The sequence below is a fragment of the Pristiophorus japonicus genome, chromosome 13, assembly GCF_044704955.1.
Source record: "Pristiophorus japonicus isolate sPriJap1 chromosome 13, sPriJap1.hap1, whole genome shotgun sequence".
NCBI classification, from domain to species: Eukaryota; Metazoa; Chordata; class Chondrichthyes; family Pristiophoridae; genus Pristiophorus; species Pristiophorus japonicus.
Genome location: NC_091989.1, coordinates 115618705 through 115637567, shown reverse-complemented (window position 1 = coordinate 115637567; position 18863 = coordinate 115618705). Strand labels below are relative to the sequence as shown.

At 44.0% G+C, this 18863-nt stretch overlaps 1 protein-coding gene across 1 annotated transcript in view; it reads right to left on the bottom strand.

Moving 5' to 3' along the window:
* Window positions 1-17366, bottom strand: part of cpne2 (copine II) — a 274630-nt gene extending 257264 nt beyond the window's left edge. Inside the window, exons 1-5 of the mRNA XM_070897910.1 lie at window positions 17189-17366; window positions 16272-16451; window positions 16101-16175; window positions 15401-15472; window positions 2598-2681 (exon numbers count right to left, since the gene is read on the bottom strand). Of these exons, the coding sequence (XP_070754011.1) occupies window positions 2598-2681; window positions 15401-15472; window positions 16101-16175; window positions 16272-16451; window positions 17189-17359 (582 nt within the window). The 5' untranslated portion in view covers window positions 17360-17366. The remainder of the gene's footprint in view (window positions 1-2597; window positions 2682-15400; window positions 15473-16100; window positions 16176-16271; window positions 16452-17188) is intronic.
* Between the last annotated feature and the right edge of the window lie 1497 nt (window positions 17367-18863).

The window sequence follows — 18863 nt, the reverse complement described above, 5'->3', positions numbered from 1 at the left end:
AAAGAATGCTAGAGATAGAAAATGTTAAGTTCTGTCCCCTCAATACAGATTCACACGAGGCATGTAGTGAAGTCAAGGTCACTCTGGACCTGCACCTTTTATTTTGCAGCTCTGGAATGCTGCACTTGCCTGAGACCTGTCTTTATATATCTGTCTCTTGCAAGTGCACCCCTGGTGGTAAGGTATGCTGGTGGTTACAGGTCATATCTTATTACAGTCATGTATAGCATGTTAGGAAACAGTTATATATAATAATGTAAGATACATGACAGAAAAGGAGATAGTGAGAGAAAGAGTAAAAGATAAAGAGAACACATTGTAAAGCTGAACACACTTTAGTGAACCATTAATTGTTGACAGAAATTAAACCTCTAAAAGATCAGATTCATTTCAGTTTAAGGAGCGATGGAATTGGGCAAGTTGCTGCTAATAAAAAATGGCATTTAAACTATTTGCAAGGATATAGGCTGGATTTTCAGAATTGAACACAATGTTCCAGCTGAGGCCTAACCAGTGTTTTATAAAGTTTAGGATAACTTCTTTGCTTTTCTTAAAACAGCATTCTCAGCTTGTCCTGTCACCACTAAAGATTTGTGTACATACACCCCCAGGTTCTACACCCACTTTAAAATTGTACCATTTATTTTATATTGCCTCTCCTCATTCTTCCTACCAAAATGTATCGCTTCACACATTTCAGCTACCATGGGTCTGCCCATTTCACCAGTTTGTCTATGACCCCCTGAAGTCTGTTACTATCCTTCTCATTGTTTACTACATTGCCAAGTCATCTGCAAACTTTGAAATTATGGCCTTTATTCCCAAGTCCAGATCATTAATATATATCACAAAGAGCAATTGTCCTGAGACCGACACCTGGAGAACACCACCTTATACTTGCTTTTTTCTTCAACCATGCTTTTGAATTACGCCAGGAGATATTGTACAATCATCCAGACAGGCAGACGTGGCCTCTGTTTAATGTCTCATCCGAAAGATAGCAACTTCAACAGAGCAGCACTCCCTCAGTACTGCACTAATGCGTCAGTTTAGGTTACGTGCTCATATCATGGAGTGGGGCTTGAACCCACAATTTCCTAACTGCTACTGTTTGAGTGCTACAAACTGACAAAAGAATGTAAGCCAAATGTAACTAAACTTTTGATGTTTCAGGGATCTGGAGCAGATATGATGAGCTGAATGGCTTCCCCTCTGTGCTGTTAAATTCTGTAAGTTTATTCTATGAAATATTGCACAGACACATGGACTATTGCATAAGACCTACTTGGTGCACTTAATAGAATATCAAGCTGCACAGAACAGGAGGATTCCAGGTTCAAGTTCAGGTCTGTGCTTGATTGTGAAGCTCTCCACAGTTGAATAACATACCGACAGCCAATGCCTTGTCTCACACATGAAGAGTGGATTACTTGGCAAGATACTAGAAAGCTACCAATACCTGTAGAAGCAAACCAGCGAAGATTCCGAGCTTCCAGGAGTGAAGGGGAAAACTAACATGCCACCATAAATCGGAGCAGTATGAGGAGAATATATTTGTGCTGGGACAGAACATAGCTCTCTACAGGACTTGTGAAAACTGAAGGAAATTGCAGCAGAATGGCTAATTACAGAGCAATAAATGTATTCAAACATTTAAAGCAAAAGTACAAATCTTTGAGAACAAAAGAAAATCCATGGAACCCAGACTGGGGAAATGACTGACGTCCTAGAGATGCAGAAACATAGCCAATAATATTTCACTGTTGATTCTTACATGAGCTGTGGTGTCTCTCTGCGGAAATCTGCTCGACAATTGTCAAATCAAACATCCCGTGATTGCAGGACAGTCAGGCTGATTGAGGAGCAGTTCCATACTTACATACATGAAAGGATAACTACATGGTTCCCTGCGAATATAGGGTTTTATGTTCATGATGGAGGCTAACCGGATAACTCAAAGTGATGAAAGTTACAATGGGTTAGACTTGAGCCTCATCACTGGACTGCAAATAGAATCAGATTTGAGCAGGATGCATTGATCATTGAGTTTGTCATGCTCAGTGTGCTTTCTTCGTTTTTTATATGCACGAGGCAAGTGGCTGTAGCGTCGACAATGGTCAGTAAAAGACAGATGCAATTATAGACACGGGGTGATGGATGGTGGATGCTGGGGAACTGATGATGTGGAGCACAAAATCAACAGATGCAAGTTTTTCTCCTTTTCATTTCGACGTCTATTCAAAGTTAGAACAGTCAGAATCCTTTCACCCGCAAGATAAATAATGAATAGAAACAGCAGCAGTACACCCAGCTGCTGGTGGTGAACTGGCCAGGACTCCCGGTGATTCAAATCAGGCTCCAATAGAGTAGAGGGGCCGACTTGTATCTCTGTTGGTTCCCTGCTTCCCCTCATCCCTCCCCCCCCGCACCGCAGTGATTTGATACCATTAAACGGAAGCAATGCATGTGTTGATACTGAGGGAAGAGCAAACTCAGCCCCAACACACTGAATCCATCTTCCCAGTGAGCATTTCGCCCAGTATCATCACCACAACAAAGGAGACAATTGCATTCAGTGAGACACCAACGTAAACTACCTCTGTTCGATGTACCAGCATCCATTTCCCATCTTCCTCTTGTTTATAGAATTCTAAATAGGGATCGGATTTCCCAAAGAGATCCTACAAAAAAAAGAGATTTGAAATGAATAGTAATAAAATCCTCTTCAAATGCCAACTGTTGTATTCTAATATTGTTAACCTTTTACACCTTAAAATAAATTATTTTGTTCGTTACTCTTGCAAACAAAAACAAAAGGTAATGTTTCAGTTCAAAGGTTTTTGGATAGCTTGAAACACAAGAAAACACCCACTCTGTAAAGTCAAGTTAATTAAATGAAAGGCCCTGGCATGCAGGAATGATTCCGCGACTGTATGAAGCCACTGCCATTTGATCAGCAGATGAACGCTCGGAATGTTCCTTGTGCTATGCGCATGAGCAGCTTGGAAAATGATTTGTTCACCAGAGATAATCAACATATTCCATGTTCAATGTGAATAAGGATGGAGGGACCTTTTGCCGCGTGCTGTGTTAACCAGAGATATCCAACCTGCTCGTGAGAGGCGCGCATTCGGGAAAACTCAGCGAGGTCTCAGTCCTGCTGCGGAACCTTAGAAGAGGAGTGAGTGAGTCGGAAAGGCAGAGTTAGGTGGCGGTATGGCCCTGTCTCCGATGCCATTCTCGTCATGTGGCCTCACTGGACATGAACGCATCTTGCTGGAGATTCCCTATTGGGTAATGTTGTCTGAGCCATGCGAGGTATACTGACAACACACACAATTTTGTGCCCTGGGTGATCTCCTGAAGAACATTATTCGATTACCTCTCCCCCCGCACTTCTCCCCACCATTCCCCTCCCCACATTGGTCTTCAGATTGTGTTCGGTCCCATTTCTTATCAAAGTGCTGAACAAACTGCTCTTTTTTCACCTTGTGCAGGTATAAAATAGGATATATTCTATAACCAAAACCAAGGAGACATGTATTTCTTCCAGGACGTGGGGTAAACATCTCCTGACATACCCTCCTGACATACCCTGCAGATATCCCCTCCATCTTGTGGTCCAACATAATTAAGGAAGTAGTGCAGATCTAATAATACAGGGAGATAAAGGCATCCAAAAAGACAGCCTAAACTCAAGGAACGTGATAGTTTGGGCTTTTCTCAAAAAAAAAGATAATAAGCAGGCTCCAGTTTACGGGGCAAGATATCCCACCTATTGAAACGCACACAGATATTTAATGAAATGCACCCTATGCACATGGACACCAAGATACCAACCCCCTTAGCTTGGGGGTAAGATTCACCAGTTGACCACTCCCAAGGTGATTATTTTTGAGGGTAACAATTTGTTGCTTAAATAATCCACAAAGAGCCTCTCTTCTCCTGAGAATACTGTTGGTCTGATTTTCAGTTGCCTTTAACATACCTTGAACAAAGAAAGCAGGGCGTGCTCTCACCAGTTGGTGAACCACACTGATTACTGTAATCTAAAACCCTGCAATTATACAGTTCAACCTGTACACACTACAAAAGGACCTCACACAAAGACACAATTTGAAGGAAGGAAATAAAAAGTCAATAATTTAAAAATGTTTCCAGTTACTTTTTTTTTTACCCTAGTGCAATATACAAAATTAACGTGGTGCAACTAGATTAAGAATCAATAGTAAGTCAATTGAAGAACAAACTGGGTTTATAATGCGCAAAGTAGTCAGAAGGCTACAATAATGGACGTGCAGGCTGATGATATCATTGATATTATTTGTCACGTGTCATATTCTCCTTGGGGGAACTACAGGCTATCCAATACTCAGGTAGAGAGTGTGACTATAGTACTGTACCGTCAGTCAATATGTAGAATATGGTATCTCAATACCCTGCCCATTAGGAAAAGTGAGCCATCAGTGGCTAACTAAAGAAGTTAAGGATAGCATTAGATTGAAAGAAGAAGCTTATAATGTTGTGAAGAAAATAATAGTAAGCCTGAGGATTGGAAGAGTTTCAGAAAATAGCAACCGATGACCTAAAAATTGATAAAAAGGGAAAAAAATAGACTATGAGAGAAAAGTAGCAAGAAATACAAAAACAGATTGTGAAAGCTTCTACAAGTATGTAAAAAGGAAGAGAGCCGCAAAAGTAAACATTGGTTCCTTAGAGGCTGAGACAGGAGAAATTATTATGGGGAATAAGGAAATGGCAGAAATGTTAAACAAATATTTTGTATCTATCTTCACAGCAGAAGACCTTAATGTAATTAATACAAGTAGAGAAAAAGTACTGGAGAAACTAATGGGACTAAAAGCCGACAAATCCCCTGGACCTGATGGCATACATCCTAGGGTTCTAAAAGAGGTGGCTGCAGAGATAGTGGATGCACAGGTTGTGATCTTTCAAAATTCCCTAGATTCTGGAACGGTCCCAGCGAATTGGAAGGTAGCAAATATAACACCGCTATTCAAGAAAGGAAGGAGAGAGAAAATAGGGAACTACAGGCCAGTTAGCCTGATATCAGTTATCGGGAAAATGTTGGAATCCATTGTTACGAAAGTGGATCAGGGCACTTAGAAAATCATTACATGATTAGACAGAGTCAAAATGGTTTTATGAAAGGGAAATTGTTTTTGACAAATTTATTAGAGTTTTTTGAGGATGTGACTAGGAGGGCAAATAAAGGGGAACCAGTGGATGCAGTATATTTGGATTTCGAAAATGTATTCGATAAGGTGCCACATAAAAGGTTATTACACAAGATAAAAGATTATGGGATTGGAGGTAATGTATTAACATGGATAAAGGATTGGTTAACAGACAGAAAACAGAGAGCAGGGATAAACGGGCCTATTTCAGGTTGACAAATTGTAACTAGTAGGGTGCTGCAAGGATCAGTGCTGGGGCCTCAACTATTTACAATCTATATTAATGACCTAGATGAAGGGACCGAGTGTAATGTATCCAAGTTTGCTGACGATACAAAACTGTGAGGAGAACACAAAGCGTCTGCAAAGGGATATAGATAAACTAAATGAGTGGGCAGTAAGGTGGCAGATGGAGTATAATGTAGGAAATGTGAGGTTATTCAGTTTGGTAGAAAGAATAGAAAAAAAAATATTTGTTGAATGGTAAGAAACTTTAAAATGTTGGTGTTCAGAGAGATTTGGGTGTCCTTGTGCAAGAAACATAGAAAGCTAGCATGCAGGTACAGCAAACAATAAGGAAGGCAAATGGCATGTTGTCCTTTATTGCAAGGGGGCTTGACAAGGTGGATGCAGAGAAAATGTTTCCACTGATGGGGGAGACTACAACTAGGGGGCATAATCTTAGAATAAGGGGCTGCCCATTTAAAACTGAGATGAGGAGAAATTTCTTTTCTCAGAGGGTTGTGGATCTGTGGAATTCGCTGCCTCAGAGAGCTGTAGAAGGTGGGACATTGAATAAATTTAAGACAGAAATAGACAGTTTCTTAACCGATAAGGGAATAAGGGGTTATGGGGAATGGGCAGGAAAGTGGACCCGAGTCCATGATCGGATCAGCCAAGATCATGTTAAATTGCCGAGCAGGTTCGAGGGGCCGTATGGCCTACTCCTGCTCCTATTTCTTATGGTCTTATGCAAGGGGGTTGGAGTACAAGAGTAAGGAACTCTTGCTACAATTGTACAGGGCTTTATTGAGACCACACCTAGAGTGTAAAGTCCTGTCCCCTCAGTACAGATTCACACGAGGCATGTAGTGAAGTCAAGGTCACTCTGGACCTGCACCTTTATTTCACAGCTCTGGAATGCTGCATTTGCCTGAGACATGTCCTTATATACCTGTCTCTTGCAAGTGCACCCCTGGTGGTAAGGTATGTTGGTGGTTACAGGTCATATCTTATTACAGTCAAGAATAGCATGTTAGGATACAGTTATATATAATAATGTAAGATACATGACATCACCCTCCCCCAAGGTCTTATTGTCTTTATAGGTTCAGTCTCTCAGGTGGTCTATGCTCTCGCGTGGAGCATCTGAGTTGTGGTTCAGTTGTTTGCCTTGGTGTCTGTTTTTCTTTGGTTGTGGTTGCTGGTATCTCGCCTGGGCTGTCTATTTCGATTGGTGTGATTGTTGTTGACTCGCCTGGGCTGTCTGTTGGGATTGCCCTTTCCTCAGGTTGTTCCCTCTGTCTGTCCACCAGGTGTGGTGCGAGTTCCACATTGTAGTCTGCCTCTGGTTCCGCAGTGTTGTTGGTAAATCTGCTTTTGATTTGGTCTACATGCCTCCGGCAGGTTTTGCCATTGTCCATTTGTATTACCAGTAGCCTGTTTCCTTCCTTGTCCGTTACTGTCCCTGCAAGCCATTTGGGACCCCTGCCATAGTTTAGTACAAAAACTTTGTCCCAATCTCATTCCATCTCCCCCTCGAATTTCTGTCATGGCACTCAGTCAGCTTACGGCGCCTTGCCTCAACGATTTCGTGCATGTCTGGGAGGATTAATGAGAGCCTTGTTTTTAAAGTCCTTTTCATCAACAGTTGCGCGGGGGGGGGATCCCAGTCAGTGAGTGCGGACGAGATCTGTATGCCAGCAGCAGTCGCAACAGGCGACCCTGCAGCGTGGGACCTTGGATTTTAAGCATGCCTTGTTTAATGATTTGCACTGCTCTCTCCACCTGGCCATTGGAGGTCGGCTTGAACGGTGCCGTCTTCATGTGATTTATGCCGTGGTCAATTATAAAGTCTTGGAATTCTGCGCTGGTGAAGCACGTACCATTGTCGCTGACCAATATGTCAGGGATTCCGTGCATTGCAAACATGGTTACGAGGCTCTCCACAGTGGTGGAGGTTGTGCTCGAGTTTAAAATGGTGCATTCGATCCACTTTGAAAATGCATCTACAACTACGAGGAACATTTTGCCCATGAATGGGCCCGCATAGTCTACGTGCACCCGCGACCACGGTTTAGTAGGCCAGGGCCAGGGGCTCAGTGGAGCCTTCCTGGGGGCATTGCTGAGTTGGGCACAAATGGTGCACCTTCGGACGCAGAGCTCCAAGTCCGCGTCAATACCAGGCCACCAGACGTGGGATCTGGCTATGGCCTTCATGAGAACAATCCCCGGGTGCTCGCGGTGGAGCTCTCGGACAAATGCCTCTCTGCCTCGCAGAGGCATGACTACTCGGCTGCCCCACATCAGGCAGTCTGCCTGTAGTGATAGCTCATGCATGCGCCTGTGAAAGGGTTTTAATTCCTCGGGGCAGGCATCGCGAGCCTCTGCCCAGTCACCGGTTAGGACACATCTTTTTAGTAAGGATAACGTGGGGTCGCTGGCCGTCCAGGCTCTGATTTGGCGAGCCATCCTGGACGAACCTGTGGACTCAAAGGCATTGATTGCCATGACTATCTCACAGTCCTGTTCGTCAGACCCTTCCGTGGTCGCCAGGGGTAGCCTGCTGAGCGCATCGGCACAGTTGTCTGTGCCTGGTCTGTGCCTTATGGTATAGTCGTAGGATGCCAGCATGAGTGCCCACCATTGAATTCGCGCCGAGGTGTTGCCGTTTATTGCCTTGCTCTCGGATAGGAGGGACGTGAGGGGCTTGTGGTCGGTTTCTAATGCGAACTTGGCCCCGAAAAGGTATTGGTGCATCTTTTTGACACCGTACACGCACGCGAGCGCCTCCTTCTCTACCATTCCGTACCTGCGCTCCGCCCGCGAAAGCGACCTGGAGGCATAAGCTATGGGTTGTAATTTGCCCGCACTATTGAAATGTTGCAAAACCCACCCGACCCCATACGCTGACGCATCGCATGTGAGAACTAGCTTTTTACCTGGGTCAAAGAAAGTCAAAACACTGTTGGAACACAGAAGGTTGCGTGCCTTATTGAAGGCGCGTTCCTGGGCGTCCCCCCAAAACCAATTGCACCCCTTCCTGAGTAGCATGTGGAGAGGCTCCAGCAGCGTGCTTAAGTTCTGCATAAAGTTCCCAAAGTAATTAAGTAGCCCGAGAAAGGTGCGCAGTTCTGAGACATTCCGGGGCCTGGGTGCCAAGCGAATTGCTTCTGTTTTGGATTCTGTTGGGCGGATTCCATCAGCGGCAATCCTTCTGCCCAAAAATTCAACCTCGGGTGCGAGAAACAGGCACTTGGATTTCTTGACTCGTAGGCCTACCCGATCCAACCGCTTTAGTACTTCCTCCAAATTACGGAGATGGGAGTCGGTGTCCCTGCCCGTGATAAGTATGTCGTCTTGAAATACAACCGTCCCCGGGATGGACTTGAGCAGACTCTCCAGGTTGCACTGGAATATGGTAGCTGCCGACCTGATGCCGAATGGGCATTGATTGTACATGAAAAGGTCTCGATGTGTGTTGATGGTGGTGAGTAGCTTGGATTCCTCGGTCAATTCTTGCGTCATATACGCAGATGTGAGGTCTAATTTTGAGAAAAGTTTACCTCCAGCCAATGTGGCAAATAAGTCCTCCTTTCTGGGCAGCGGGTACTGGTCCTGTAGGGAGACTCTGTTTATGGTAGATTTGTAGTCCCCACAGATTCGTACGGATCCATCAGGCTTCATGACTGGGAAGATGGGACTTGCCCAGTCGCTAAATTCCACAGGTGATATAATGCCTTCCCGCAGAAGCCTGTCTAGTTCGTGTTCAATCTTTTCCCTCATCATATAGGGTACAGCTCTGGCCTTGTGATGGACCGGTCTAGCATTCTGTGTGATGTAGATTTTGACTTTGGCCCCTTTGAAAGTGCCCACAGCTGGCTGAAAGAGATGTTCAAATCGCCTTATAACTGTTGAGCAGGAGGTCCGTTCCTCTAATGACATGGCATGGACATCATCCCATTTCCAGTTTAGTTTTGCCAGCCAGCTTCTCCCCAGCAGTGCTGGGGGGTCTCCGGGGACAATCCACAGGGGAAGTCGGTTCACTGTCTCTTTGTGTGTGACAGAGAGCATGGCACTGCCGAGGACTGGTACGATTTCTTTGGTATAGGTCCTTAGTTTGGTGTCGACCCTTGTGAGTTTTGGTCTGTCTTTTTTATGTGGCCACAGTTTTTCAAATTGTTGAACGCCCATGCGAGATTGACTTGCTCCCGTATCCAGCTCCATGTTGACAGATATCTCATTATTATAGGAGGCGTCCTGTTGTAGGAGCAGCGGCCATTGATCGTGTTGACCTGCTGTACATCGGTGTCCCGGGTACTGTCCCCACCATCTTCTGGTCCGCTTTCCGACCCATTTGATTCGTATACCAGCCGAGCTGCCGCTTTTTTGCACATGCGGGCCAAATGCCCTGTATATTCACAATTTCTGCAAACAGCCTGCTGAAATCGACATCCCCTTGACGAGTGCCCACCCCCACACCTCCAGCACAGACCTGTTCCATTGTTCAAAGTGTTCCCAAAGAATGAGCTGCGTCTGGCTGATCGCTCTTGAGCTTCTCTCAGCATTGTGGGTTGATGAGGTGTGAACGGCCGTTCCTGTAGCCCTTGATGGCTTCTGCCTTATCGTCGCCTAACCAGTCTTTGGTTACAAAGCTTTGCTGGAGCCTTTCTATAAAGTCCTCCCAATTGTCTCCCGCATTGTAATTTTCATCTGATCCGTTGTTCGCCATTCTGTGGATTCTGTAATCCCGTAACTCGTCGCCACTGTAAAGTCCTGTCCCCTCAGTACAGATTCACACGAGACATGTCGTGAAGTCAAGGTCACTCTGGACCTGCACCTTTATTTCACAGCTCTGGAATGCTGCACTTGCCTGAGACCTGTCTTTATATATCTGTCTCTTGCAAATGCACCCCTGGTGGTAAGGTATGCTGGTGGTTACAGGTCATATCTTATTACAGTCATGTATAGCATGTTAGGATATAGTTATATATAATAATGTAAGATACATGACATGGAGTACTGTGCACAGTTTTGGTCTCTTTATCTAAGGAAGGATATACTTGCCTTGGAGGCGATGCAACGGAGGTTCACTAGATTGATTCCTGGGATGAGAAGGCAGTCTTATGATGAAAGATTGAGTAGAATGGGCCTTTACTCTCTGGAGTTTAGAAGAATGAAACACAAGATTCTGAAGGGGATTGACAGGGTAGATGCTGAGAGGTTGTTTCTCCTGCCTGAAGTGTGTAGAACTAGGGGCACAGCCTCAGGATAAGGGGTAGGCCATTTAAGGCAGAGATGAGGAAGATTTTCTTCACTCAGAGGGTTTTGATTCTTTGGAATTATCTGCCACAGAGGACTGTGGATGCTGAGTCTCTGAATATGTTCAAGGCTGAGATAGATAGATTTTTGGCGTCTAGGGGAATCAAGGGATCTGGAGATCAGGCAGGAAAGTGGAGTTGAGGTCAATGATCAGCCATGATCTTATTGAATGGAGGAGCAGGCTCGAGGGCCTGCAAGTCTTACTCCTGCTCCTATTTCTTATGTTCTTATCAGTGTGCGATCACTGTATCCAAGGTATAGCACTAAATCACAACTTCGCATCAGAATAATGGCGCAGGGAAGCTAGCAGCCATATAGCGTCAGATCCAAAGGACATTCTTTACATGCAAGTCTATAGAGTGGTTATTAGCAGGCTATTGACCACAAGGCTGAGGGTGGGAAGCACGCCTTTAAAACAGGGGTCCTTGGATAGCAATCATGAGTAACAATCTTCCTAGACCGGGGATACTGAAGCCGGTTGTTATTACCCTACTATTACCTGTTGAGGTAACTGAGCATAAACTAACACGTATTGAGCCTGGAACCTCCTCGGGCATATCGGCTCAGGACCACATGTGCACCCAGACTTCAGGGCAATGCATTGATAAATAGAACAAGTGAGGTTCTCTTGCGGCCTCATTTCCTCCTTTCTTTCCTTTAGGATAACTAATGAGTAATTTCCAGTCAGTAGAATGCTTCTTCTGATATTTCATGCTCATCCACAAAACCTGATAAGTGGGCAATATCGGGGATTATTAATTTATTTTTGTATAATTTGGAGACTTGTTGGTGCCGTGGGTTCGTACACTATCCCTCTCCCTCCAGGACCTGGATTTAAATCCAGCCCAAACTGATGAATTGAAAGTCTCTGCTGCCTTCCAGCTGTACGGGACCTGTACAAAATTCACCAGCAATCTCAGCCCCGTTTCTGATTGTCATTGGCCCACAAAATGGAAGTCCTCAGGAGGATTGGAGTCAGGACAATGTCTGCATGGGCAGTGTGATGTGTATGGTTGGGGGGGAGGGGGAGGTGAGGTGGGGTTGATGGACTGAATCATAGAATCATAGAATGGTTACAGCACAGAAGGAGGCTATTCGGCCCATCGAGCCCGTGCCGGTTCTCTGCAAGAGCACTTCGGCTAGTCCCACTCCCCCGCCCTTTCCCCGTAGCCCTGCAAATTTTTTTCCTGCAGGTATTTGTCCAATTCCCTTTTGAAAGCCATAATTGAATCTGCCTCCACCACCCTTTCAGGCAGTGAATTCCAGATCCAAACCACTCGCTGCGTAAAATAGTCTTTCCTCATGTCGCCTTTGGTTTTTCTGCTATTCACCTTAAATTGTGTCCTCTGGTTCGCAACCCTTCTGCCAATGGGAACAATTTCTCTCTATCTTCTCTGTCTAGACCCCCTCATGATTTTGAACACCTCTATAAAATTGCCTCTCAATCTTCTCTGTTTCAAGGAGAACAACCTCAGCGTCTTCAGTCTGTCCACGTAACTGAAGTCCCTCAGCCCTGGAACCATTCTCATAAATCTATTCTGCAACCTCTCTAAGGCCTTCACATCCTTCCTAAAGAGCGGTGCTCAGAATTGGACACAATACTCCAGTTGAGGCTGAATCAGTGTTTTATACAGGTTCGTCATTACTTTTTTGCTTTTGTACTCTACACCTCTATTTATGAAGCCCAGGATTCCATATTCTTTTTTTAAAACAACTTTCTCAACCTGCCCTGCCACCTTCAATGAGTTGTGGACATATACCCCCAGGTCTCTCTGTTCATGCACCCCCTTTAGGGTTATACCCTTCAGTTTATATTGCCTCTCCTCATTCTTCCTACCAAAATGCATCACTTTGCACTTTGCTGTATTAAATTGCATCTGCCACGTATCCGCCCATTCCACCAGCCTGCCTATGTCCTCTTGAAGTCTATCACTATCCTCCTCACTGTTCACTATACTTCCAAGTTTTGTGTCATCTGCAAATTTTGAAATTGTGCCCTGTACACCCACTTCCAAGTCATTAATATATATCAATAAACGCAGTGGTCCTAGTACCGACCCCCGGGGAACACCACTATATACCTTCCTCCAGTCCGAAAAACAACCAGCCATCCTTACTCTCTGTTTCCTGTCACTTAGCCAATTTTGTATCCATGCTGCCACTGTCCCTTTTTTTCCATGGGCTTCAACTTTGCTGGCAAGCCTATTTTGTGGCACTTTATCAAATGCCTTTTGGAAGTCCCTGTATACCACATCAACTGCATTGCCTTCTTCTCTGTTACTTCATCAAAAAACTCAATCAAGTCACCATTAAACGTATATCATTAATGCCAAGTAGAGGAGGTTCACTACATTTGTTCAGTGTTATACCCAACCTGGGAGTATTTGATGATAGCATGGATTCTGATAGCATGGATACCCAAAGTGGAAAAGTATTTCATTCCCCAGCACTGACATCCTTCAACTTGATAAGAACAAAAGCACATAGAATGGTTGTATAATTCATTGTTCCCTGTGGGATGAAGGACTCTTTAAAAGCTGTTGCATTTTGTTGAAGGTTAGCAGCACTGTAATTAATTCTGCAATGAAGATTTGTTGAGAACTTACACAACAGTAGTTGGTATTTAAAAGGGACACACTTGCACTTGTGATGGTTATGGATCTATATCAAGCACACAATGCCACAAGGATCATACATCTTTGAAGGAGCTACGGATCATCTTGGAAAACAACCAAATCATCATGCTTGCCAGTGATAAAGATGTATTTGAAAGAAGAACTTTCATTTATTATGGTATCTTTCACAACTTCTGGATATTCCAAAGTGCTTTACGGCCAAAGAAGTACTCATTTTTGTAATGTAGGGAAGCGCGGCAGCCAATTTGTGCACAGCAAGGTTCCACCAACAGCATTGAGATAAATGACCCGATCACCTGTTTTAGTGATGTTGGTTGAGGGATAAAAATTGACCAGGACTCTGGGAGAACTCTCCTGCTCTTCTTCGAATAGTGCCATGGGATCATTCACTTGAGAGGACTGATGGAGCCTCGGTTTAACGTCTGATCCAACACTGTAGCACTCCCTCAGTCCCATACTGTAAGTGTCAGCCTGGGTCTGTGGAGTGGGGCTTGAGTTCACAACCTGCTGACTCAGAGGCCAGAATGCGACCAAGTGAGCCAAGGCTGACACTGGGAACAAGTTTCAAATGTTTGAGATAAAGCCTGTGTTTTTTGAGATGACGAGGCCCCTTCAAGAAAATATTTTGATGCAGTACTCATCAGTCCATTCTCCTCTTTGCAGGTGATCTATCATTATAGATGTTCTATGTCCTGCACGCATATCTCCATCAGCAGAATTACCCACAATCCATAATCTGTAGAGGTAGTAATTACAAATGGGACAATTTAGGGAATATTCATTTGTCCCATCTCCAGAGATCGAATGCCCAATCATAGAATCTTATAGTACGAAAAGAGGCCATTCGGCCCATCGTTCCAGTGCTGGCTTTTTGAGAGAGCTATCCAATTAGTCCCACTCCCCCTGCTCTTTCCCCATTGCCCTGTAATTTTTTTTCCAACGTTAGATTACATATCCACTTCCCTTTTGCATGTTAAGAACAGCTGTGGCTCAGTGGGTAGCATCCTTTCCTCTGAGTCAGAAGGTTGTGGGTTCAAGTCTGACTCCAGGGATTTGAGCACATATATCTAGGCTGACACTCCAGTGCAGTGCTGAGGCAGTGCTGCACTGTCGGAGGTGCTATCTTTCGGATGAGACATTAAACCGAGGTCCCATCTACTCTCTCAGGTGGACGTAAAAGAACCCATGGCACTATTTCGAAGAAGAGCAGGGGAGTTATTCCCGGTGTCCTGGTCAATATTTATTCCTCAGTCAACATAACAAAAACAGTTTATCTGGTCATTATCACATTGCTGTTTGTGGGAGCTTGCTGTGCGCAAATTGGCTGCTGCGTTTCCCACATTACAACAGGGACTACACTCCGAAAACAAAAGTACTTCATTGGCTGTAAAGAACTTTGAGATGTCCGGTGGTCGTGAAAGGCGCTATATAAATGCAAGTCTTTCTTTTTTTAAACAATCTAGTGAACCTACATTGCACCCCCGGTCCATGGGTAAGTACCTGAATATCCTTCCTTCGGCAAGGAGACCAAAACTGCACACAGTATTTCAGGTGTGGTCTCACCAAAGCCCTATAAAATTGCAGCAAATGAGAAATCAGGAACATCCTCAGCTAAATCAAGCAAGGCAGCCCTGGGATTGAAGCCCACAACCAACCACTTGGCCACAAGAGTCACCTGGATACTGACAGGTATTAGCCAGGCATCATTCTATCCTTCTTTTGGAAACACACCGCATACCAACCTCTCTATGGAGCAGCATAGGTGCCAAAAAATACATGTAGGGAAGCCCATGGAACTTCCAACCACATCAAGGAGTGCACCATAAAGTTTTAAAAGAGCAGGAGGCGGAATTTGGACAACAAAATAGTAAACAACAAAGAGATCCGATAGAAACTTTGTTCGAGTTTTACAGGAATGTGGCAGTGGAACATCTGGCCTGAAGATCAGAAATATAATGGAACAATTTCAGTCTCAGTCTTTTAAATGCTTGTACCCTCTAAACCATATCATAGGCTGAGACTTACCTTTTTGTCCAGCTTTCTTCCAGCCATGCTGAGGGTGATTACTCTATTATCTGAGATTTCTTGGGCACTTATCTGTAAAGACAGGAGGAGATGATGCGTTAATATTTCATTTTTTAAATTTATTCAGCTGGTTGCTTACCAACGCTTCTGCTGGACAGCAGATGGGTGACTTTCTACCACCTTAGAATTCATAACAGCATAAAATATACTTGTGGAAGAGCTAGAATGAAGTCAAGGTATACAATTCAACGGTTCTATGTTTGTGCTAGAGTATAGATCAACCAGCTTCAGTAGGGCAAAAATTTGCTTCTGTAATTCTAAACAATATATAATTTTCTTCTACATTCTTCTCGTCCACATACTCTCCTCAAATCATGCACTGTTCCGCAGGCAGGCAGCTGTCCTGAAATGGATAAGTGTAGACTTTGGGCATTAAGTGATAGCATCGAGCACACCCAGATCAGTTATAAAATGACCAGATGAAGAGTGAAGCCTCCACCAGTGTCCTCGACTATATTTCTTCCCCTGCCTGCACCACCCGCCCCAAGTACTAATTCATTGGGTTAGAAGCTTAATACAAAAAAGTAGTCAAGGCAGACTATCCACTTGGGCTGTCTCCTTCACCAAATCGGTATGCTTTGTAGGTCTTAACAGTTTATTTTGCCTTAGTAATGATGAGCTATATTAAATTTGACTGTACCATTATCGTTCCTTTTCCAGCAGGTTTCCCATTGGTCAGAAAAAGTGGTCGCGTGATCTTCTTGCTTGAAACGATCTGTGTCATTAATCAAAAGTTTACTTTTAATGGATAAGTAACTGAGAATTGGTGTCATTTTGGAATCATTTGAGATCGTACCAAAGGCAGACTTACCACTCCTAGAGTACATGCAAATTCTCCAAGAAAGTCATGTTCGTAAAGCTGTTTACTGGATTTGTCTTGGTCAAACAAGGCAAATTTCAGTTTCTGTACTTCTTCAAAATGATAATCTACCACAAATTTCTTGGCAAATACTGGGTTTAGGTTGTTCATGGCTGTTTCTGTTCTGCCAATCTGTCAGAGAAGAGCAAATACAATAGGAAGGGTTTCATTTTAGGTAATGTCATAACACAGAAACAATCATATGACAGACATTTAGAAACATAGAAACATAGAAAATAGGTGCAGGAGTAGGCCATTCGGTCTTTCGAGCCTGCACCACCATTCGATAAGATCATGGCTGAAAGGATGCTACCCACTGAGCCACAGCCATTCTTTACATGCAAAAGGGAAGTGGATATGTAATTTAAAATTGGAAAAAAATTACAGGGCAATGAGGAAAGAGCAGGGGGAGTGGGACTAATTGGATAGCTCTCTCAAAAAGCCAGCACTGGAACAATGGGCCGAATGGCCTCATTTCCTGATATAATTACACTGGTGAACATGTAACAGAAAATCATGTTGGATGACATATCAAGCTTAACTTTTGTATTGCAAAAGATAGAGGTGAAGGAGGTTATTTAGTCCATCCACCTCTTTCTTCCATGAAGACATCATAACATCTTTCTTTTGCATTAATGTAGGGGTTTTGCTTCTACTACCCTGAAGACTATTCCAGACCCTTCTCCTCCTCTCCATTCTCCCCATGTTCACTCCAGCCCCTTCCCCTCCCCATATTCTCCCCCATGGTGACTCCAACTGAACAACATTCGAAAGGTGAAGAAAATGTTAATTAAAAACCACTTTTACCATTTGACTGACAGTCTGAAACTCAGTGCGTTACCCAGACAGTGAAATGGTTGTTCACCTACCTCTGACCATTTTCCATTGATATCCATGAACACTACACAGAACGGGTCAGATTTAGATGTGACATCCCTGTCTAAGAGATTCTGGCCAGACACAGATAACTCCACTTTGCAGACACAGTACTGGACCGAGCTGACAAGGGCTGCAGGAGCTGGGGTTAGAGTGTACGCCATGTAACCGACTCACCGCTGAACAGTCTGTGGGTTTGAGAGAGAAATAAAGTGACACTAAGTAAGTTATCGTACAGTGATATCAAAACACAACAAAATCGCAGGATCCATGTGACTTTTCCTCTGTGGACAGCAAGAACTTAGAGGAATATTAAAAGCAGTTACGACGTGTGTGCAACTAAATGCAAATGCAATGAGGCTACCGAGGTGGCCACATTTTTACCTGCGAGATAAACAGGTCTTGCACATTCCCCTAACAGACCACCACATATCTTCCTCATTCCGTCTTAAATTAACCTTCTTCGTCTCACAATCTACTCTGTTTGCAAATGGAACTCCCATTTTTCCTCCAGTTGCTGAAGTTGCCTCAAAGAAGGTATTTTTCTCTTTTATATCAAACTCTTCTATTCTACTCAAAACCTCAACTCTCTATAAAGTCCAGTGTGCCCAAGATTTCAATGCCTGTTCTTTTAGATTTGGGGAAGCTCTTCTAGCAGTTCCTGCTCTGCCACACATATACAATCAAAAGATGACACTTCTCTCATCTCCAGCCTCCAGCATCGCATTTGCATTGCAATTTTCCACATAAATGTTTTATTTTTAGTGATACAATTATCACTGCTCCTCTGACTTTCCTTTCTTGTTCCTTGTGAGTCGCAAATACCATCATCCTCCACACACCCTTCTTTCCAGCATTCTCACTATGTTGAAATCATGACTTATTGCACTGCCATCCATTTCCCTCTCAGGACCTCATAATTGCTGAATTCTTTGGGGGACGTTTAATCCCAAAGATCGATGGGTTGAAGTCGGATGGGAGGTTAAAGAGTTAAAAAGCTGAATCCCAACCCCAACCCGCCTACTTGCAGTTTTAACAGAAGCGAGATGGGTGGGGAGATGATCGGACACCCCACGACCCTTCTGATCTCCCACGAGGCCTCTGACTGCCCCAGTGAGGCCTACAATCTCCCTCCGACATCCTAATTCCCCCCCCCACGGAGGCCCCCATGATCACCATCCCCCGACCCCTACCTCCTTCCGCTCTGCCGGTTTTCCCGACCGCTTTCCAGACCTCTTGCTCCCAACCCACCTCCAAATTAAAATTCTGGCTCTTATTTCTGTTGCTCTTCCTCTTCTCTTACAATTTACATGTTTGTAAAACTCAAGCTGGTTGGTTACTGATGACTACTTAGTGAGTGATCTCGTTTTCTCTCCAACCAGGGTGGTAGAGTGCATTAATATAGGCCTTGGTCTATAAGTGCAGTAATGTTTATTATAAAAACAAAGCTATTTTGAAGTGTGTTCAGAACTGTTTTCTCAGTCATTGGTGTTGCTACTCCATGAAGGGAGTAAGTGCAGTTGACCAAGTTCTCGGTCATAAAGCAGAGCATGTAGGCAACCTAAATGTAGGGGAACATTTGGGAAACGTGACCACAATATAATTAAATTCAGTGTAATGAAAGGAAAAAGAAAGGGCACTTAACTGAAAAATTATAGTATGATAAAA